The 24257-nt window shown below is 41.1% G+C and overlaps 1 protein-coding gene across 2 annotated transcripts in view; it reads right to left on the minus strand.

Annotated features, from left to right (window-relative positions):
- Positions 1 to 24257, minus strand: part of si:ch211-106h4.9 (rab effector MyRIP) — a 40494-nt gene that overhangs the window by 1264 nt on the left and 14973 nt on the right. For both annotated transcript variants that reach the window (XM_034208480.1, XM_034208481.1), the window contains 12 exons: positions 19480 to 19701; positions 17734 to 17870; positions 9606 to 9686; positions 8143 to 8240; positions 7026 to 7106; positions 6617 to 6775; positions 6106 to 6235; positions 5490 to 5971; positions 3015 to 4892; positions 1592 to 1768; positions 861 to 1022; positions 79 to 180 (listed from right to left, as the gene is read on the minus strand). In XM_034208480.1, the coding sequence (XP_034064371.1) occupies positions 79 to 180; positions 861 to 1022; positions 1592 to 1768; positions 3015 to 4892; positions 5490 to 5971; positions 6106 to 6235; positions 6617 to 6775; positions 7026 to 7106; positions 8143 to 8240; positions 9606 to 9686; positions 17734 to 17870; positions 19480 to 19701 (3709 nt within the window). The remainder of the gene's footprint in view (positions 1 to 78; positions 181 to 860; positions 1023 to 1591; positions 1769 to 3014; positions 4893 to 5489; positions 5972 to 6105; positions 6236 to 6616; positions 6776 to 7025; positions 7107 to 8142; positions 8241 to 9605; positions 9687 to 17733; positions 17871 to 19479; positions 19702 to 24257) is intronic.

Below are 24257 nucleotides of genomic sequence, written 5' to 3' on the forward strand. Positions count from 1 at the left end.
TTGTAATACTTGCCCGAGCTGTTTGACATAACGTTGTGGTAGTCCATAGGAGATGATAATAATTTAATATAGATGTACCATAAATGGAACGGTCCGGGTCTTGGTGAAGCGGGCCTGCTGTGTGTCCACATTCAGGCCCGCACTCTTCAGAGCAGCAATTCTAGCTGAGATGTCAGAAATCTGAAGCAGGAACAACAGAAACATACAACTCAATGTTTGATTAAGATCACACAGATGTTGTTACGGTTGTCTTTCCCCATGAGGCCGACCTGTGTTTCATCAACTTTTCACACAGTCTCTTTCTTAAAGGTCACCTATTATGCAAAATCCACTTTTTCACGTCTTTTCTACATCAACATGTGTCCCTTCTGTGTCAAGAGATTATGAACGTTTCAGGAAAAAAAGATTTGCTCACTTTTTGTCCTGATCCATTTATATAAAAACCTGAAAATGAGCTGATCCGACTTTGGCCACTTTATGATGTCATAACGATTTTTTGGCTTGTGTAACCATTAGCCAATCAGCAACCAAGGTAACCCCCCCCCCCCACCTTATCACCTGAATCTCCTCCTAGAGCACCATTGAGTTCTTTGTAACCAAACATCTCTCAGAGGGGCGTGGGGAGGGGCTCCTTATTTTTCATCTAAAGTAACAGACAGAGAATCAGCACTTTTGAAACAGGGCTGAAACAGAGGGGATTATGGGTAATGCTGCAATGATCCGTTTGGTATTTCAGCCAAACACTTCAGAGACATGTTTTGTATATATCTGAGACCTATAATATGTTGATGAACAACAGTATAATGGGGGACCTTTAATATACAAATTTCAGCTAAAAACAGAGTCATACATGGACCCACCTGCAGCTCAGACTGCTGCACCCTGGCGGCGGCCGAGGCGACCTGCTCCTCCAGGAAGCTGAGCTCCAGGCCGGGCGTGTCGCTGCAGACGCCGCGGGCGACCTCCTCCAGGTCTCCAAGCTCCGCCTCCAGACTGAACACCTCTCCAGCCGCCACGTACACCTGCAGCCAGGGATTTTGGGCCCCATGAAAAGATGATCACATTGGCTACTTAAACATTTTTTTCTTAATGTTCTAAAATAGTTTGGGCCCCTGTCAGTCACGGCCCTTAGAATCACCCCCTTACGGCGCCCCTGCCTGCAGCACGTCCAGGTAAACACAACAGTAACTGCTAAACTTGGTCTTTTAAATTGGAAACATATGCAATTATCTGAATTAAACCCGTTTATATATTGTGTTTTTCTAGGAAAGTCAACTTAGTAGCCCATGGCAAACTATACTATGACAATCTTTAATGACAATTATGTAAGAACATACTATAGCGACACATATTTATAAAAAGGTTTAACAACATACTTTGTTGCAGTTGATTTCAAATATTAAGTTAGTTTCTTCAATAATGACCAAATCGGTCATTATTGAAGAAACTAACTTAATATTTGAAATCACAAATCGTGCATTAACACCATACAACACAATAAAAACAGCTTCAACCGAAACGTGTCATCAGTAGCTTCACACTCTTCAAACAGAGCCATCTGCAGTGAATACATATAAAAAGCTGATCTTACGTTCTCCTCCAGTCTGGAGAACTGCTGGTCCAGTTTCTTGGGGTCGGTGTGGGGGGGCAGCGGGGTGCAGGGTGGGGGGCCGTCTCCTCCCCCCCCCTGCAGCAGTAGCTCCTCAGTGGCATTCAAAACCTTCAGGACCTCCGTGGTGATGCTGCGTAGAGACACCGCCGAGTACCTCTGACACCGAGGAAAACATTTCAATTTCACTAAAAGAAAAAAATACTACACTGGAGTCAGAAACAGGGAGGGTCATGTATGCTTCTTTTCCTAACTGCTTTGCTAATCATGGATATTATATGCAAATGATATAAATATATGCTGTCTATAGGAAATACTGGTTGATGTGGTAATGGTGAATGGCTGGATGTTGCTGTTGTGAGTTATTCGTTTATCACATGAGAGATTTTTTATAAAAAGTGTCCATAAAGCTGAAAACTCATTCACACCATTGCTTTGAACAAACAAAAGGGGGAGGGGGATTTATCATATCCACAGTGAATAACTTGAATGGATGAAATATAATTCATTCAGTGCGACAAGCACATTGAAAAAGACAAAGAAATGAGATGAAAGCATTGAGAGAAGAACGTGTGATAAAGTGAAATGAAGTACAGGCTGCCTTTATAAAGCCAACGCTAGATCTCACCTGCTCCAGCAGAGTGGATATGAACTGAATAGTTTTGTAAAGCTCCAGGTCGCTAGCCTACAGCACACAGAGAACCACAGAAGAAGAAAACACAGGACAGACAGGGGAAGTCAATATCAGGCAGAGTTGTGTTAATAGTTAGTTAGCAAAGGAGAAATTAGCTCAAATCCAGCTACGTAGAAGTTTATAATGCTCAGCCTCTCAGAAACAGAACCTGTTGATATGGAAATATTAGGTTTTTCTTCTCTTTTTATCTCATTAAATTCCAAATGTAAACCTGTAAATGTGACTCATGCTAAGATATTTAAACCACATTAAAAACCAAATTGATAGAACATGAGAGTTATGTGTGTGTTTTTTTGTTGGTGAAAGAAGTTGCATGGTAGAAAACGATGCACTAGAACCCAACTCAACTAGCAGATGCTAATTGACAAATTTAAAGGACAATGTATTAAGATATTTATATTAGATTCAGATGCTTTGAGAGGCCAGGCAGAAGAAAGGCTTTAGCATCAAAAGCTCTGAGCGTGCTGTAATGGACACCCTTGTGTTTTAATGCTTATAAATTCATCTATTGAATTGTTTCTATCTCTTTCAACTTACACACTTAAATGTTATAATCTCAACCTATTGTTAGCGGGGAACATAAAAAGCGTTTTAAGCAGGTTTTGAAACAGCATCGGACTTGTGCTCCTCTTGCGGGGAGTGATCGCCACCTACAGTGATGTTGCATACATTATCAGTGTGCAGAGCGAGGCAAAACATAAAAGGTCTTACATTTTGAATCTCCTCAGGTGAGAGTAAACCGTGAGGAGTAGACGTGCTGCTCTGCTCCATGTCCTCCACACTTTCTTTGGTTTCTTCACGTCTCTCATCTGTTTCTTTAACTTCACGATCCCCCTGTGTCTCCATTGTTGTCCCCTCCTCCAGGACTGCTCCTCTTCTTCCGTCTTGTTCCTCATCACCCACTTCTATTCTCTCACATGTCTGTTTGACCTCAGGTGTCTCTTCCATGGCTGCATTTACGTGTCCTTCTTGTACATCTGTGTCTTCCCCCTCATTCTCATTCCCGCCTGTAGCATTTTCATTCTCCTTTTTCCTGGAAATGTCTCCCCCAATTTGCTCGTTTCCTTTGACGTCGCCTCGACTCTGCGACACCTTTCCTGTCTCCTCTGATACCTTTGTGCTTCGTGCATCGACAGCGCTGTCCTCGAATCCCCCAACTGTTGCACTCTCATCTGTATCCTCCGTTTCTATATTTTCGCTCCTATTTTCCGTAGCTTCTTCCTCTAATGTCCCGACCTGCATGTCTTCCAAAGTCATCATCAACATGCTGCTGATGATCCTCTCGAACTCTGCGTCGTCCACATCGCTGTCTGTTTCTGCGTCCTGACCCTCTTCTTGTTTCTCTTCTACTTCCTCTTTGTCTTGAAGCTTTGCCACCTTTTCATCCACTTGTTGGACTTTTGCCTTGTTTAAGATGACCTCCTCTGTTTTCTCAGCTTGTATGACTGTTTCAAACTCCATCTCTTGTCTCCTCTCTGTGCCCTGTGCTTTTTTAACCGCCTCCTCTTCCAAAATGTCTACTTTTTCGTCACATATGTCCTCAGCTGGTACTCTCTCCTGCATGCAAACGTCTTCATCACTGCTCTCTGTCTTTCTTTCCTCATGTTCACCCATTACATCAAACATGTCCACGTCTAAATCTTCAAATGACTCTCTCAGGTCTCCCACAATCTCTTCCCTCTCAATTCCTTCTTCATTTGCTTCCTCCTCCGTCTCTCCAACTCTCTCCAGCTCATCCTCAGAGGAAGAGAACTGAGAGGCGCTGACCAGGCTGGCCAAATCTCTGAGTCGAGTGTTCTGGACGTCCAGATGTTCCTGCTGCATCTTCCACAACGTCTCCTCAGCCATCGCTTCCTCCGCCTCTTCGCCTCTTCCTACTCGGTCTAACTCATCCTCCGTGGAAGAGAACAAGGTCGCGTTGGCTTGGTTGACTAATCTGCACACTTTCACCGTCAGCTCCTCCTCCTCCTCCTTCTTCTCTTCTTCTTCATCCATGACTCCAGCTCTGTCCAGCTCGTCCTCTGTGGAGGAGAACTGGTTGGCCCGGACTTCTTTCTCTAGCTCACAGAGTTTTGAGTTTAGTCTCCCCACCTTCTCCTCCTCCACGTCTTCATCCTTGTCTTCGTCACACTCCGCGTCACTCTGGCCAACTTTGTCTAAATCGTCATCCGTTGAAGAGAAGTATGTTCGTCTGGAGTGTGCGACGAGTCTGTACAATCTGCTTTCCATCTCCTCATCATCCCCTTCCTCTGTTCTTCCTTCTTCAGGGTCGATCTCCATCCTCCAAAGACCCTCATCTTCCTCATATCCGTCCTGGCTTTCTTGTCTCTCTTCCTTCCTGTGTTCATCATCGCTAGCATCTCTCGCTCCTCCATCCTCAGCCTCTTCTCCCTCTTCTTCTCCGCTGGAGGACTGAGAAAATTGCGGTTGTGACGTGAGCTCTTGCTCCGTCTGATTGGCTCCACTTCCTGTGATGTCACTCTCAAGGTCATCAGACTCAGGGGTCGAGGCTCCAGAGGTCAAAGTGTCCGGGGTCGCAGCCTCATATGTTTGTTGGTAATGGTCGTCTTCCTCGATGTCTTCCTGTGACTGTAAGAAACAATAGAATTCAGAATAAATGTATATTTCCTGTAGTGACTGAAGTCCTACCTTCTGTTATTGTCATGAGATGTGCATTTGAGCAGTTTTCTACATGTGGGGAAATTCGATCCAGCTAGTTATATTTATAGATAGTGAAAATACCCCGCGCACAGCAATGCTTCTTCTCTCACTATTATTACCAATGAGGAAACACAGGACATTTTTTGTTATTTTATATTAAAATATATATATATATATATATATGATATTTTAGTTTATCAGGAATAAAGTTCACATTTTATTATGTTTTTCCTTTTTCGTTTAATCGTATTTAATCAACTTGCTTGATTATTTAATACATCATTTCATTGTTGCTGATCATTTTGAGTCAGTCATTTTAACAGCTCTGTTATTTTTTTACAATGAAGCGAGTTGTAAAGACTTTAAATGCATTAACCTTGACAGGAAATGTGCTATAGAACCATGTTTAACTGTACCATTACTTTAATTATTTTCTACCTGTAATTATTACAAGATTTACAGTAAAGATTTTTCTATCTAATTTCATCTCATCTGTTCTTAGTTTCTTGAAATTATATTTCCTACCCGCACAGAAGAAGACAACTTTTTTTTACTCCTCCTTTTCTTCCGGGATCTCCTCACTTTCAGAACTTCTGGCTCTGCAGCCACCTCTCTCTCCTCTTCCTCTCCATTTCCCTCCACGTTAAAGTTCACGTCGATGATGCTCGTCCCCCTGGAGGATGCCGGTTTCCTGATCTCAGTGGGCACCTTCCTCTTAAAGAGCGCCAGCAGAGATCTGGGCTTCCTCTCGCCCTCCGAGTCGGAGAACAGCTCGTCTCTGCTGCCCGGCAGCTGGAAGGGGATCCCGTCCTGCAGGTTGAAGTTAGAGTCGGCCATCTTCCTGTGGATCTCCTGCAGGACGCCGCCCCACGAGCTGTCGGCTTTGGTTTCGTTATCGGAGCTCACTCCCTCGTAGGCGGACACGACTTCAGCCTCCCTCTCCAGGGCGCTGAAGAACGGGCTCTTCCTCTTCGTCAGCAGGCCGGGGCGGGACACCGACGACACCGCTACCAATGTGAGCGCACACATCATGCAGAAACAGACACATTATTGACAGTAATTTATGCTAAATAAATAAATGAACCAATCAAAAGAAGGATGCATGGTTGGTTTTAAAAGTTAAAGAGCAGTAGGATCTCACCAGCGTTGTCCAGCCGGTCGACACTTTTCCAGGTCGGCAGCGTGCCTCCCTCCTTCTTCTTCAGCGTTTGAGTGCTTTGTATTCGACCGGCAGGATTATTGTCCAGCAGGGAGAAAGCAGAGTGTGACCTCTGAGAGGAGAGCGATCAAAATAAAAGTTATTGTCACACTGGGAGTCTGCAATAAGGTGAAGTTAATAGAGCCTGTTAACAAGTTTAACCAGCAGGTGTCAATAGAAAACCTTTTTGCTCACTTGAGTTGTGTGATATTATATTAATGTGGTTTTTAATTCTCTTATCAAATAGTTTTCTGCTATATTAAATGGCTTATATAAAACCTTAAAATCAAACCTTCTGAGAAATGTAAAATAAAATTCATTTTCTAAACTTATTTTTGTACATAACCACTGGTTTAATCTTTAATAATAACTATAATACCACTTAAAAAATAATTGTTTTGAACACATCCCTGTTCATTTACTGCAAAGTCAAACTAAAGTGAGACGTTTTTACCCAGAGGCCTGGTTGGTGTTCAATGGAGCTGGAGGCTTGATCACAGTCAGGATGATGAGGATGATGATGATGATGAAGGTGGTCAGTGTTGTTTTCAATTGGCCAAACCTGGTCATATTCTGCCCTCATCTCAGCCAAAGTGTTTCTCCTACTAATAATCTAAGAGACACAGGGAGATGATTAGTTCTGAGGATTTCTCTGTTCAAATGCAGAAATCAAACATCAGCTGATTTTCTCTCTCAATATGTTCAGGATGTTTTTAACATGTTAGGAGTAGAAAAACAGATGATTGAGTATTACACACTGGATTTTGAAACAAAGTGAGTCAACCTCACCATACACTATACAACTGCTACTGTGCAAAGTGTGTATTTGCAACTCAGGAGGCAAAATCTGTTTCCTTTCTTACTTTCTGCACAATAGTTTTGGACAGTTCCTCAACGAGCTGTCCTCTGTGTTCCCGCAGGTACAGAGCCTCATTCTGCTTCTCCTGGTAAACAAACACACAAACAAATTAGAAAGCTATTCAGCACCACACGCACACAAATACAAAGCATAAGCTGATTACGCCTCTAAACGTACGCTCTAAATATACATATTTGCTGTACTAAGTTCAAAAGCTTTGGGATACGGATTAGTGGGGAGCAAATCTTTTCGAACATACGGTAGTGTTTTAGAAAGTGGCTGCGGAAACAGAAGTGTGCTTTGGCATTTCACTTGCAGATAGTGATGGAGTTATAAATATTTTAAGAAGTAGCTTTAGCAAAATTATCCTGAGATAATATGAACCACGACAGCAAGATGTAAAGGGCCACACAACCCATCAGTGTTCATGGTTGTTCATCATGGTTGTCGTCATTGAGTCTCTTTGTGGTCGTTGTCTAGCTCTTGTAGCACTTTGAGTCTTTTTTAAGCTGCTTTTAAAGTTCTTTGTAGCGATTTTTGTGTCTTTATAGTTGTTTTGTCTCGTTTTTCATCTCCTAAATTGATGTTGTACCTTTTATTTAGTGACACTTTGCAGATGAAGCAGAACCCTTCAAAAGCAAGCAATGGGACATTTACGTATAGCTTAAAAAAATTACTTATTTGTTATCTTATCCGACAGTGTTTTTAATTTGTGATGTAAACTTATGTGAAATATGGCCAATAACCCACATTAGTTTGCTTTTCTTTTTGTGGCCTCACAATGGCCCTGATGTTCTTTTATACTGGAGTATTAAACCGTCATTTGGATTGCAGCGTAATCCCGATTGTTTTCTATAATCTGATTTAAACTCTGACCCAAAAGAGAAAAAGCAGGTGTCAGATTAAGGAGGAACATGATCATAGGACTTCAGGGGGACAACATAACATACTCCAGCATCTACATTACTGGCTAAAAATAATACACAGGATTTTATAGTACATAGTTTTGAAAGAAAACAAGTTAAACAGCAGTTTATGTGACACAAAGTGCAAGGCAGTGTGTAGATATGCAATCTAACAACATGACGGGGTATTTATAACATGTGAACAACGTAAATAACCTGGCTGGCAGTATCGAACTCAGCCTTGGAAATGGCCTCGTCTATCGCCTCCTCTGCCACCCGCAAGGCCACAGTGAGGGTCTCTGCCATGCTGTGCTCTGAACACAAGAAACATATATAAATCATACAATAATCACTTGTTTTGTTGTTGTATTTTCAATCAATGCAAAAACACAGGGGGGATTAATGCATCATTTTTGTGTCTGTTTTCAAGCCGTTTGCTGCTAATCTGTTTTCACGGTCACATTTGTGTTACTGAGGCTCTACGGACAGATACGTGACCATCAGGCCGCTTCAGCTTCTCATTCATGCCGTCACTTATCCTTTTGGAGCAGTGAACTGGGAAAAGTACCACAGCAGGTCAGCAAACAAGAGAACAGAACAGACTGCCAAAAGATTACAACGAGAAGCAAAATGAAACAATTCATCCCTCAGCTGGTCCATCTGCTGTAAAGCATTCAATTCATGGCAGCTGGTAACAAATATGAGTTTATGATCTCATGAGAGGATAACAATGATCCCAGAAAAACCTTGAACTGGATAATAATAATAATAATAATAATAATAATAATAATAATAATAATGAGGCCACAGAGGGTCAGTTGCAGCGACTCTGGTATGGAGTTGGAATTAAGCACTCACTGTTACGAGACTAAATAACTAACTGGGCATGTAGCTGCCCGAGCGCTAAAGATGACGCTCACCGCAATAATTTAATATAAACTGACACGGAAAAGGTTATATCATGACCCCAGCCTTTTTTTATCTGACAAAATCGAGTTTTAATAGAACAGTTTAACATTTTGGGAAGCGTGCTTAACCGCTTTCTTCTTGCATAGTCATCCGAGACATTCATTTAGGTATAAGAGGGAGCTAGTTAGCTTAGCTTAGCCTGATAAGGCGAAACTGAGAGGCCTGACTTTGTTCAACGTAACAAAATCTACCAACACCTCTAAAGCTCAGTAATAAAGACATACTGTATATTGTTTAATGAGTACAAACAAACTAAATTAAAAAAGGGCCTATAAGCTGATTCCTCTTGTTCCAGTCTTCATGCTAAGCTAAGCTAACCATCTCCTGACTAACTTCTTATTTACAATACAGATTCATTTATTCATTCAACCTCTACTTTAATTCAGTAATACTTTGAGATGGAGACTTTATATACAATGCTTTCCTTGATACAGCATAATTAACACTATATTTAGATATTGAATACAGTACACACTATATCTACCTAATGCACAAAACCTTTCGTTGGCTAACATTTGAAAAATGAGGATAAAAACTGTTTTAACATTTTATGGAGCACTTTGTGTTACGTTTCGTTTGGAAAAGTACACTATAAATTAAGTTTGATTGATTAATTTAATTAAAAACCTGAATGTATTAAATAGTACAAAAATAAATAGCTGTACAGTAAAATCATGGCTGTGTAATGTCAATATAAATCATATCATCACCTTCAATTTGTCTGTAGAAGGCTGAGTCGCTCCCACTGATGCTTCCCTCATTGCAGATACTCTCCTCGTAGCCGCTGCCCTCTATACACACACACACACACACACACACACACACACACACACACACACACACACACACACACACACACACACACACACACACACACACACACACACACACACACACACACACACACACACACACACACACACACACACACACACACACACACACACACACACACACACACACACACACACACACACACAGAATGATAATGATTATAATTACTTTGCATTTTATTTGTGGATAAATCTGAAATAAATTGTCCACTGATAAGACTTGTTGCCATCATAAGGGTTGTGTAAGTTTCATTTGTTGTCAGGTTTTCCTCAATCAATGCAAGATATCTGTTATTCCATGAATCTAGACAAAGAAGCATAATTTGATTCTTCACTTTTTAAATCTTATATTAATTCAAGCCTGACTTTATTCTGGTTTGTATTGCCACTTGTTTTTAAATGTCATTGCACTGCCACTATAGGTTTGTCACATCATGGATAGTTTCTCCTTGTAATGCTGAGACCTGAGCTCTTTTCACGTTGTGTAAATATTCATTAAACAATGCAGCCATTTGTGGTTATGTAAGTGCATTAGCGTGGCCTAACATGTGGTATTACCAGCGACCTGATCTGTCCGCTGGTTCAGAGGTACAGTACAGAACACAAGGTCACTTCCAATCATTTTAACGAGCAAAGAGAGGATTTATATCAAACGATGTGAACTGTAGTTATTTATATATTTGTTATTTAGAGCACTCGTCTCTTTCATTGCTGAACACTCTTCAGGCAAGCATGAGTTCACTGATCTGAGATATCCTGCAGACAAAATGACGTATTTCATGGGCAGCAGCATGGACTGTGTTTCTGTGACCCCTGGTATAAATATATAGAGGTGTGTGTGTGTGTGTGTGTGTGTGTGTGTGTGTGTGTGTGTGTGTGTGTGTGTGTGTGTGTGTGTGTGTGTGTGTGTGTGTGTGTGTGTACATCTGTGTTGTAACATCTAATGAGTCTGGACACATCAGAAAAGGTCACAGGCACCCTAAAGGCACCATGAGACTCTCAGAAAGGTTTTATACTCAAGTGTTTTTATCTCCTTGTAATACGTTTCTATTAGAGATGGGAATTTGAAAGCAAATGTATATTCGAATATTCAACCCCCAAAAAAACGGTTAACCGATTAACCGAAATGTATATATCCTATAAAAAAAATAAAAAAGTGGGAAAAATGTTGACAAAAAAATAATAATTTAGAAAAATAAATAAATACATGTTAAAATAAGTATAGAAACCAAGTGGAATTTGTCAAATGTATTGAACAGTTGACAGCTATAGGCCTACAGCTTTCATGCTTAAAACATAACTTGGTTTTTAAATTAAAGAGGGATCATACACGAACAGCCTAACGGGTTAGGGTAACGTAACCCTATTACAACAGAGATCAACAACCTATAACAGGGCCTATGCACAGAATGCAGCTATTCAATACTCATTCTTCTTTAAGAATATGAGCATGTCTACATGCTCAGGGGAGAGGCGGTGCGGAGACAATTCACAATCAGGCCAGCTGTAGAGAAGACCCTCTCAGCTGGAATGTGGGCATAAGATGAGGTTGGAGTCTGCGTGATCTGCGTGTAGGGAGGGGCAGCAGCCATATCGTTATCTAGAACTAGCTAGATCTGATGGATTTGGACATAAACGCGAGTGAAGTATAACCGGACGCGAGAGAGAGAGATCAGCACCTGCAGCTCTGCCCGCTGTGAGGGACCGGTGAGCGGAGCAAAACACACCTTTAGACCTAACACACTTAGCTATGGCACTGTCGTATACATTGAATTATTCCATTTGATCATAAGTAATCAATTTAGGCACCCCTCCCAAAAAAAAAAAAAAAAAAAAACACAATACAAATATTCATAACTCATATTCTAATAACTGAATAATTGAACCTGAAAATATTCGATGAATCGTTCCCATCCCTAGTTTCTACATATACTTTTACACTAGACAAATAATGCTAATGTAATGTGCATCGTACATTTATAATAGGTCATTTTGGATACAGTACAACATTTAAATGATAACGATCCTTTAATAAAAACTTGAAATACTGTAGGAACAATAATATAAAACAAAAATGATAAACAAAAGCCTGGCATGTAAAGTCAAATGTAATGTCATCCTACAAAAACATTTTAAAACCCACATTGTGACATAACCTCTGCAGTCCCTTATATTTAATATTTCAACGCGAGTTGTATAAAATGCAATTATATATACACAGACATTGTCCCCTTTAGACTGATTTATAAGTGCTTTGTTGACCCATTAACTTTTCATCTGCCATCATAAAATCTAAAGTTGTATTGGTTTATAACATAATAGGCCTACTTTCACATATTACATTCCTATCAGCCTCAGTTGTGTGGTGTGTTCAACTCAGATGGTAAACCTTATATCTGCATGTTGAGCATGTAAGATTCTGACATGAGAATTTTGCTAAAATCACTACTGTGAGTACAGCCTCACAGATCCGTAAGCATGGCCGTAGAACTTTAGTCTGTTTGTCCTTATAAATGATTAAAAAAAAGACTGATGAATACCTAACCAAATATATGTCTGGTTTTGTGCCCATCATTAACCTAATTCTGACAGCTTTCTTTATTGCTCTCAATGTCCGTACTTCAATACTACAATTTCTGACCTCCTGCTAAATTATGAACCATCCAGATCTCTCAGGTCTTCAGGGACTGGTCAGCTTTCTGTCCCCAGAGTCAGAACTAAACATGGAGAAGCAGCGTTCAGTTATTATGCTCCAAATATCTGGAACAATCTCCCAGAAACCTGCAGGTCCGCTGCAACTCTGACTACTTTTAAATCCAGGCTGAAGACTTTTCTTTTTGCCGCTGCATTTAATTGATATATTCATATCTTAGACTGCACTGTAACTTTTATCCATGTATTTTTTCTTTTAATGTTTCTTTTAATATCTTTTCTTTTTAATGACTGATTTTAAATGCCATTTTCTTAATGTCTTTCATTTTTTGTAAAGCACTTTGAATTGCCTTGTGTTGAAAAGTGCTATATAAATAAACTTGCCTTGCCTTACAATGCAAAATTAAAACTGCGGTCGCACTTGTGCGCGCAGTGATGAGCGGGCCCTCGCGTCCGTGCGCCTGTCGGGGAGGGCGGCAGGTCGTCCCGGCGTCAAGCAAACGTGCGCGAGTCCTGGGAAATTAGCCGTTTGTCATTTCTCTAATTTTCGCGTCCCAGACTCCCAGGCGCTCCGGCAGCGACCCGGAAACGGATGTCGAAGGAAAACAAATTTCTCTAAAGGGTCGTCGAGGATCGATTATCGAGTCAGGCTGTCTGGAGGAGCCGTAACCGAGGATACACTGATTTAGAGGAGAGAGGAGTGTCTCTGGAGGAGCTATAACCGAGGGTACACTGAAGTATTCTCCTGAGACGATTTAAGCCAACAGTGATGTTTAAAAGAGGCGTGACGCATGGCTGGACTTCTGTCAACAAAGCACAGCTCTGCAAACTGTTCCCGTTGTGATTATAAGTTATTTGAGATGATAAAATGTGCATCAGACTTTCTGCCCTTTACCGTTTGTTTACTCACTACTCACATGTCCCCTGGATGTTAGGTGATGTTACAGTGAGAACAGCTGCTGAGGGCAGTGCAGAAAGCAGAACAGTGTGTATAATATATATCGCTCAATAACAAATGTAACAGGCCTACATGTCACACTTTATTTGTAGGCTTTAGGAGATATCTACAAATAAACATTAGGGTTAGGGTTAGGGTTAGCGAGTGTCTTTTGTAATGAATATGCCGCCAGCAAAGGGCGTTGTTGGACTAACAGTAGGTGTGTGTGTGCGTGTGTGTGTGTGTGTTTGAGAGTTGATGTGCCAGGCAGACAGGCAGGGCTCAGTAGCTTATCTGACATATAATTGGTAAAAAATGGTACATTCTCCGTTAGCCTACGAGCTCCCCGTTTGAGCGAAGGACTATTCCTTCTCAATGTAGCATGACATTGGATATGCGCTGAAGTTGTCCTGGATTGGAATTTTTCCGATCATTCCCCAAGGAGGAGTTCGCAAGAATGTGCTGAAAATGCATGAAAAATGCACATTTCTCAAAATGGCCGACTTCCTGGGGGGCGGGGCTAATGGAAGGCAATTTGAAATATGTGTGCAATCATAATAGCAATATGTATACAGCGTTTCGTGAATATCGGAATAACTATATCCGAGTAGTTTGGAGTAATTTGTGACATGTAAATCGTCAAAAATGGAAAGTTCTCCGTTCGCTTACGATGTCGTCGTTTGAGCGATCGACTATTCCTTCGCAATTTAGCATCACAATGGAAATGGGCTGAACTTGTCCTGGATTGGATTTTTTCCGATCATTCCCCTAGGAGGAGTTCGCAAGAACGTGCGTAAAATGGCTGAAAACGGCACATTTAAAAAAATGGCCAACTTTCTGGGGGGCGGGGCTAATGGAAGGCAATTTGAAATATGTGTGCAATCATAATAGCAATATGTATACAGCGTTTCGTGAATATCGGATTAACTATATCCGAGTAATTTGGAGTAATTTGCGACATGTAAATCGTCAACAATGGTGTATTCGCTGTTAGCTTACGACCTCCACGATTGAGCTATCAAAAATGTTCTTCTCCATTAAGTATCATATTGGATAGGGTCTGAACGTGTCCTGGATTGGAATTTTTCCGATCATTCCCCTAGGAGGAATCGGCACGAATGTGCTTAAAATGCATAAAAAACGCACATATTTCAAAATGGCCGACTTTTTGGGGGGCGGGGCTAATGGAATGTATGTACAAATATTTCCGCAATTCCATGAGGAATGTCTGTGCCAAAATTCGTGAAGTTCTGAGAAACTATATGCGACTACCACACAATAGGGGGCGCTAGTGAGCAGTTTTTTTGAAAATGTAGGTTTGTTGTTTACATTCTCGAAAAGGTCGTGGGCTCTGACATGTGACCCAAGTTTTGCGTCCGAAGCTCATTTTATGCTATCGCAATTTAAAAAAAATGTATAGGCCACGCCCACATTCTGAATTTGTTGCGACACTTTAAATCTGAGTTTGTAGTCACCCCGAGAGTATGTGTAAAAAAATAAAATAATAATTCGTACATCCGCTCTTGAGTTATACATTTGTGGTATTTTTGGCGCCCCCTATTGTCCTAATTTAAAATTATTTGGTATGCCTATTTCCCAAGACAGATTAAACCTTTCCACCAAAATCTGTGGTGAATGGATACATTGGTGACGAGTTATGAGCATTTCTTTATAAGCCCCGCCTTTTTGCGAGTACGTTTTAATTAATGGCGGAAATAATTATCATTTGAACATGTTCATCTCCTAGGGTAATGTGTCTGACCCTCCACCGATACTATATACGAAGTTTGGTGTTGAAAAACTGAAAATTGAAATTTAAGTGAATATTTAACTGTTTATGTAAATTTGCCAATTAAAAAAAAAAATATGTAGGCGGAGCTTAGGGTTCCAATTAGATTATTTGTAGAGCAGGTCCACCCGGATATGTGTGCAAAATTTCAGGTCATTCGGAGTTACGGTGCGACTTTGTGAATTTTTCCGAAATGGAATTGAGATAGGTGGCGCTAGCGAGCAAGTTGGAATATTTTAACCCATTGACTCCAGAATATTGTATTTTTCACCGGTTCTGGAATCCGTGCAAAATTATACAACTTTGTCAGCATCCTAAAGGCCTCAAAAACAGGAAACGCCAGCAGATGAAAAATAATAATAATTCCACGAATAACAATAGGGATCCTCGCACTTCGTGCTAGGACGCCGTTGGGGTCCTAGCACTCTCGTGCTCGGGCCCTAATAAGCACTAAGTAATGTTCGACTGTCTGTTCTGTACGTGTCTCTTCCTCAGGGTCACTTTGTTATTCATCCCACTCTTTAGAGGAGGATGTCTCTGAGCTGTGTTCGGGGCTGTGGCAGTGTGGAGGAAATGTTTCACTGCAACACAAATCTACAACACAGTCTCACGGCATTTCGTGTTATAGTCACAAAATGAATCTATTGATTTGTGTTCACCAACACGATTTCGCCATTTTTTTTCGTGTCACACAGAACGATTTTAAAAGCAATGTAAATAATAACAAATTAGAAGGAAAAACAGATTAAAAAAAATACAGATTTCAGTATTCTGATACAGAACGATTTTAGAAGCAATGTATTTCTATTGGTAGTATGTTTTGTGCCTGCACCAAATAATAACAAATTAGAAGGAACATTTTTTATTTATTTTTTTAAATACAGATTTCAGTATTCTGAGGCTCTGAGCCCCATTTCTTTTCCTCACTGACGGCAACAAAATTATACAATTTAAAATAAAAGGGTTAGGCTTAAGGTAAGGGTGAGTAAGAACATGTTTTTATGAACCACACAGCTTCTGGTCTTCCAAGACGTGACCGGACAAAAAGACGTGGTGCAGGCACGAAACATACTACCAATAGAAATACATTGCTTTTAAAATCGTTCTGTGTGACACGAAAAAAATGCGAAAATCGTGTTGGTGAACACAAATCAATAGATTAAATTAATTTTGTGACTATAACACGAAATGCCGTGAGACTGGGTTGAAATCCAACATGATGATGCTCTACCCACAGCTATTTCCCTAAATGTCAGCTCTATTCATTCGCGGCGGCTGGCCCTAGGCTCTGGAACACTCTGCCCCTCCATGTGAGGTCGGCCCAGACCCTAGGGGTTTTTAAATCCAAACTAAAAACTCACTTCTTCACCCTGGCCTTCTAATCAGAGCAGAGCACGACTCATGACACTTCCCTGTGTTTGATTTTTATATTTGATGTTGTAATTTATTGTCTTCTGTTTACATCGGTAGGAATGTGTTATTTATTATCTGCATGTGCAGCACTTTGGCTCGACCGAAAATCGTTTTTAAATGTGCTATAGAAATAAAATTTGATTTGATTTGATTTGATTCTGATGCTTTTCATGCAGCTCATATTGTTTTTATGCAAAGTAAGGTCAGTTTTCCATGAGTCAGACTATGCAGGTGCACATTTGGCAGCTGGATGAAAACTGTGCTTTGCAGGTCAGTCGTAAACAAATTCAAATGTATGATACAGTGTGTGTTTGTGAGCGGAGAATGAAAACAGTAAACCAGAAGGAGACGCTGAGCGGTGGCCTGATGCCAGCCCACATCAGTCCTCCTCCCACGGGGTCACAGCTCTGCATCCTCTGCAGCCGCGACCTCTCCTCCACAATCACTCATAATTCTCTGAAATCCCTCGTCTGTTGCAGCAGATCAGAGACTCTGAAGTAAAGGCCTGCAGATGCACTCCTCACCGCTCTGACCATTCATGTTGGAGGAGCATGTGCTGCCTGGTGAATGGTGTTATTTACGACACTGTAGCACCACCAGAGCATTTTCAGGGTTGGGTGGCTCCAACAAAGCTCTTCTCTGACTCCGTTGGACTGATTTATTTATGTGCTTTGCTATTTTTTTTAGATATCTTCATATATTATACTACACTTATTGTTTCATACCGTACTGTAGTGGTAGTATTATTATTTGCATTTCCTCCACCAAGGAAATAGGAAGCCAACAACATTTAAAAAGAGACTTGGGAACTGGCAGCAGAAATAATAATCTGCAGAAGTTATGCACGATAAAAGTCAAGCAAGAGCTTAATCCTATTTCCTCTCCTCCCAACTTCTTGTTCTACACTGCTTTGAGATATCAAACACATGGATGTATACACACACAAAATAAATCAGGCATATACTGGTATACACAACCTGTACATACAACCTTATAGAAAACACATTATCACTTCTCATAAGGGTAGATTCTCTCTACAGTAATCCGTTTAAACATTTTCAATGTGGGATTACACTCGTAGAAAAGATCAGAAGGGGTCAGATTCAGGATATATGAACCCTTTCAAAATGCGTCACATACCACAAATTAATTCATATCATCAAAGTTGACCGCAACAGTTTTTATCCACAACACAAATAAACAGATTGGTTTACCTGTAAACTCTGAAAGGGCGCTGTGCTCCACCAGGTGCTTCCTGTAAAGAGTCTTCAGCACTTTGGCGCTGCCGAACCTCTTGAAGCGCGTCTTCACATTAGTGTAGAACCACTCCAGTGACTGTGTCTTCAACAACCTGAGAGACACAGACAGGAAGTTCAAATACACTCAATGTATATCATTCTAATCCTTTCAAAAGATGTTTAATACATCTTCTCACCTGTACAGCACCCTCAGTGAATTAAACCACAGTAATAGGTGTCAAAATATGTTGCTTTATTGGTAATTTGTGTGACCGTATTAGGACTGGGCGATATGGAATATATCAAATATCACAATATTTTTGACAAAATACCTCAATGTCAATATTCCAACGACATATCATTCTGTGCATGAGCAGACTAATGTATGTTCGTCTCATCTTCAAGTGTTACTTTAATATTAACAGGGATATAATTGAATGATGAGGAATGACAGCTGTAGGGTACTGCAGAGATATTCATGTCAGCACGTTTAATGAGTTACCATCTGTTCCTTGTGCGGATGACTTTGTGTGTGTGAGCTGACGGAGTGTGTGGACAGTGAGTGTGTGGACAGGATGTGACAGGAAGTGTCCAAGGGTGAAACACCTTTGGGTAACTCCTGCAGTCTGTGGTTGTCATCTCATTAAAACAGAACAGTAAAGTGTAGAAAACTGAGGTTCGACTGCCATCGCTCCTTACAAATCTGTCTTCATCATTAAGAGGACAACTGAGATTCTCCATTGCATGCATTTTTTGCATGAAGAATTCCTAACAATTAATACATTTTCCAATAATGTATTAATATTTTCCTGTCGATCAAGTTACTTTTGCATTTATACGGAGTTTAGCCAGTGACCAACTTTATCTTGCTCTCTATCTTAGTGAGTAATAAGTGCCAAATCCATCTCTCCAGCAGCAGAAATAGCACAATAACCTTTGACGTCACCCTCTCATCCTTAATCTAGTCTCATGTACGCACAAACCATGTGCAGAAACTCCACCAACACTATCACGTCTAACACTAACGGCCCGTCCACACAGCGGCGTGCGTTGAAAGCTTCACCATTCACTTTGAATGGGGTGACGTCACTTTTTGCCGAACTGCATTGTGGGAAGCGACGCGGAGCTTTGCTGGCGTGGCTCGCGGCAAAAGTTGAGCAATGTTCAACTTTTGAAGCCTCGGCAGAAGCGTCAGCCAATCGAATCATATGCCAGTACAAGCTTTAGCCAATCAAACCGCTGCTTGTGTGTCAGGGGCGGGAGATTCATGTGATTGGTTGTTGGTCGAGTTTCAGACACGCCCGCCGGCAAGCGTCAACGCACGCCGCTGTGTGGACGGGCCGTCAGACTAAAATAAAACCCACTACAACTACTAACACTTACACCACAGGGGCGACTGTGGTAGAGTGGTCGTCTACCAATCAGAAGGAGGGGGGTTCGATCTCAGCCCCAGCCGTCAAGTCGCCATGGGCAAAATACTTAACCCCAAGTTTGTCCTGATGACATGGCCAACAGTGTGTGAGTGTGTGTGAATCCTAGTTTCCTCAATCATGATGCCCCTTGTAAGGCAGCCTCTGGTGTGTGAATGCTGACTGAGGGGTTGTAAAGACTGGTAAAATACCTATATAAATGCAGTCAACATTTACCAACAATAACACCACCAACACTTGCACTACTTCTATTTATATTAAGACACTAACACTACTTCACCACCCGACCTACCTGCTCTTCTGGCAGGCGGAGCAGAGCCAGGTTTTGTCTCGCTTGCTGTAGACGCGGCAGGCCTTGCAGACGTTGAAGTGGCAGTCGAGGCAAGGGCGCTTGGGGTTGAGGAGGAAGTTGAAGGGCGAGCAGCAGCGGATGCAGCAGCGCTGGTTGAAGCAGCTCTGCCGTGAGAGCAGGAGGCAGCGACTGCCCTCCTCATCCAGCTCCTGCTTCAGATCACTGTGGGGGGGGGGGGGGATGATAGTGAAACCAGGAATGTGTGTGTGCGAGAGAGAGAGAGAGAGAGAGAGAGAGAGAGAGAGAGAGAGAGAGAGAGAGAGAGAGAGAGAGAGAGTTATACAGCAGGAAAATACGATTACATATTTAAATGTGTGTGGCTGTGGTTCCTCTCTGATAGTTTACCGAGTCAAATAGGATATTATTTGAAGACATGAAGTACATACAAACACACCCAGTCACGCTGACCTCTGCCAACTGTTAATGGAAATGGAGCACAAAATAAATGCATGATATTCTGGGTTTTCCCTTTCCTGTAGTGTGTTAAAGGTTCTTGTGCATGTTAATGGTCAACAGAGGCTAAAATCCCAAAGTCCCCTCCAGAGGGAGTTTCTCTCATTCCCCCCCCTGCCTGAAACGCTTCCATTGACCTTTTTTGATTACTTCTGTAACGTAGTGACATCACTATGTAACACTCTCGATTCTATCCTTTGAACAGCATGTAAACATGTCACAGTAGAGGCACAAAATACAAATATGAACCTGAAAATTAGCTTAAAATTGTTTCGCAAAGTCGTATTTTAATTATTTTCTAAATCATTACAAAAAGGTAAATGATGATTGAAAAAGATTTTCAGATTTTGAAAGATACAGTGTGGTAAATCAGGAAATGTAACAATTGTACAATTTAATATAAACAAATATAAAAGTAAGCCGTCTGTCAAAATCCAATCTATCACCCAATCATGATACTCGCTGTCCATTGGACCTAAACCAATCACGACGCGAGTTCACAATGGACAGAGCCACTCACGGCACTGCTTCTACCCGAACCCGCCCCCCCTCACGCTTTTGGTTGACAGTGGACAAATCGCGAGGCGCATCAGAGGTAAGTAACAATACTATTGTTTATATTTTCCCGTTTTCAGTCATAAAATCAATTTTTACAACCGTCGTTTTGGCGTCAACTTTTACATTACGGTCGGCAACTTCAGTCTGCATAAAGTTAGCAAGCCAGCATTGCTAATGCTATCGTGTCTAGGTTAAATACACGTTATTATATTAATCAATGTCAACAGCCATGTGTTATACATCCGATTGACAACAGTAATTTAAATAAGTTGTTAAACGACTCTTGTATGAATGGGCATGTTGTAATTACACTTCTGTGAGCAGTGGTACAGAAGTCATACAGTATATATACTGTATACACAGAGGTGGGAAGTAGCTAAGAACATTTACTCAAGTACTGTATTTTGAGATACTTGTACTTCACTTGAGTGTTTCCATATTTTTCTACTGTGTACTCTTCTACTTCACTACAATTCAGAGGCAAATGGTGTACTTTTACTCCACTACATGTGTTTAATAGCTTACCTTTAGTTACTTTACAGATTTGGTTAAGATGCCTATTGGTTACTGGTGGCGTTTTATGAGTTTATGTTTTTCAGTTTATTTGTTCATAAAGTAAAGTAAAGTATATCATATATTATATGATATAAATATCTTTATGTGAGATAAGGGATCGTTGCTCACTATGATATGATAAAGTGTGTTATATGCTCCAGGAAGGATACAGTATATTGTTGAATATATATTCAAGATAGCTATATAATGTATATAACATTACATTAATTGTAATTCAATATACACACATCAATCATATATGGATAACAGGACAACTTCACCGTTTATGAACATGATGTGTGTTTATACATGATTATATGTGTAGATAACCTGTGTAAATAATGGTTAACATGGTATCAGTGTTGTTCGCTTTGCAGTGTAGTTCTCTCTAACACTTGCATTGTTATTTTACTTAAAGTTTAGATGATCACTAAACCTATAAGCCATAACGAAATGGGAGATGCAGAATGGACAGGCTTTGGCCTTCAGGAGGGATAAACCCGCTCCAAGGAAACGGAAGTGACGTGACCTCTGTCAGAAGGTAAAGTATAGAAACATATGTACCTATTACTTATTATTCACATATGATAAGTATATTACTGAACATTTACAATTTACTGGTGCAAATATTATCAATCAAAGGATTTACACTGAGTGACTCACTCCAGACTAAAACATAATGATGATAGTTTCAGATTAAGAAATGCCTCATGCATACATTTTATATCACACCCCCAGTAGTTACCCCCAGAGCCCAGCCTCCTCCCTGTGGCCTGCCAGGAGCCCCCAGAGCCCAGCCTCCTCCCAAGCAGTCTCTGGGTGCTGTCCATGTACGGCAGGGATATCCTCTCCCACATGGACCATATCAAGGCCAGCATCACCTCCACATTTGGTTCCATCTTAAAGATGGACTCAACCAAAAAGGTCAAACATAACGTGACTGTATTTGTTTCCGTGTTTGTTAAACTCTCTTATAAACAATAACATTACAAACTAGTTTTTATTATAAATGTGTTCGGTTATAAATCTGGAAACATTAACTGCTATAGATCATTTCTAATAAATGCCTCAACTTCGCTGTTGTCACATTCCAGATCACAAAGCATCAAAGCAAGGTGGAGATGCAGCTCTTCCCTGCTCCACCCCTCTGGCCCTCAGGTGGAGATGAGCTCTTCCCTGCTCCACCCTCAGGCCCTCAGGTGGTGTGCAGCTCTTCCTGCTCCACCCTCAGGCCCTCAGGTGGTGTTGCAGCTCTTCCCTGCTCCACCCTCTGGCCCTCAGGTGGAGAGCAGCTCTTCCCTGCGCCACCCTCAGGCCCTCAGGTGGTGTTTGCAGCTCTTCCCTGCTCCACCCTCAGGCCCTCAGGTGGTGTTGCAGCTCTTCCCTGCTCCACCCTCTGGCCCTCAGGTGGTGTTGCAGCTCTTCCCTGCTCCACCCTCTGGCCCTCAGGTGGTGTTGCAGCTCTTCCCTGCTCCACCCTCTGGCCCTCAGGTGGAGATGCAGCTCTTCCCTGCTCCACCCCTTCACCCTCTGGCCCCTCAGGTGGTGTTGCAGCTCTTCCCTGCTCCACCCTCTGGCCCTCAGGTGGAGATGCAGCTCTTCCCTGCTCCACCTTTGGGCTCCATGATATTTACTCCAGTGAGCTCACAGGTTCCTGTCCTGGTCACTGCTCCACAGGCTCTGAATGCCAGCCTCTCTCTGCTTTTCCTGCTCCTAGTCCTGCTCCTGCTCCATACAGCCAAACACTAACCCGCAAAGTACTGCCCAACACGTGTGGAGGTGTGGGAGCTTTGGGACAGCGGACACTGGACACAGCCAGTGCAGGGAGTAGTGAACTACATTGTGCCAAAGGAGCAATGGTTGGAGGACATAACAAAATGTATATCCCCCCACCAGAGGCATGGACACTGGACACTTAGTTCGGTGTATAGTTTGATATTTATTTATATATATGATATGTATATATTTTATTAAGTTTATGATAATGTTTATTTAATGTTAAAACCCATTTAGAGTGTTATTTTGTTATACTGCACCTTACTTACTTGTATGGGTTGTTTTACATTTTATTAAGTTGAACTACTTTAAAATAAAGGTTTGGTTCTATCAAGTACGTGACTGTCCAATAATTGAGTGGAGTGCTATGTTTAGAATTTCTATAGGTTTTCTCTTTGTTTGTTAAAAGAAATACATTATAACACCAATACCTTCTTAGTTCATATTAAATGTAATGGTTACATTTAAGTATTTGTCCACAGCACACAAACCATGAGCAGGTCAATATTGGGTACTTCAAAACTATCCCTGATAAAGAAAATAATAATAATTGTATGTAATAAACTTGAAAGAAGTAGATACGTTTTACTTAATATGTATTAGAAATATATAATATTTAATAGAAATGTGTTAATAGTTAACTGCATAACACAAGTGTTATTAGTCAACAAACGCATACGTTGTTGGTCTTTATTAAAGTACTTCTGTATATAAATACTTTTACATGCAGAAGGGAAACAGGGAGCAAGAGAATCGTTTTTTCTCCTCTTTTTCCTCTCTTTCTCCCTCTTCCCCCTTCTTCTCCTTTCTTCCCCCCCCTTGCAAGACTATTGTTCCCCAGCTTTGGCGCAGTGGGCTAGTGCGTTGGTGTTCGGATCAGGGGGAGCACAGGTTCAAACCCCACTGCATGTCGTTGTGTCCCTGGGCAAGACACTTCACCCCAAATTGCTCCTGTGGGGATTGCCCACAGTACTGAGTATGTAAGTCGCTTTGGATAAAAGAGTCTAACAAGTAACATGTAATGTAATAAAACATGAATATATAAAAAATGTTTTAATTAAATATGAAAATCAAAGTTCTATTAAGTCTTTGCTTTTTTTGGTGGTTATATCTGACTTATATTAACATACATTATTCCTTCCAAGGTGGCGAAAAGCAGTCAGAGCTCTTATTAAAAGTCAAATTATCCATAAATGTCTTGTTTGAATATTTGAACAAAGCATTTATCACTTCACATTCATTTAAATGTCACCTGCTGTGCTCATGTAAAGGTTGAAGCAGGCGGACGTGCTGAATAATACATTAGTTTGTTCTCCTCTGCAGCAGCAGGAGCTTTTCTACGAATGTGGGGAACCATAAATGTTTATTATTGTACA

Source organism: Gymnodraco acuticeps, unplaced genomic scaffold (genome assembly GCF_902827175.1).
Source record: "Gymnodraco acuticeps unplaced genomic scaffold, fGymAcu1.1, whole genome shotgun sequence".
Taxonomy (NCBI): Eukaryota; Metazoa; Chordata; class Actinopteri; order Perciformes; family Bathydraconidae; genus Gymnodraco; species Gymnodraco acuticeps.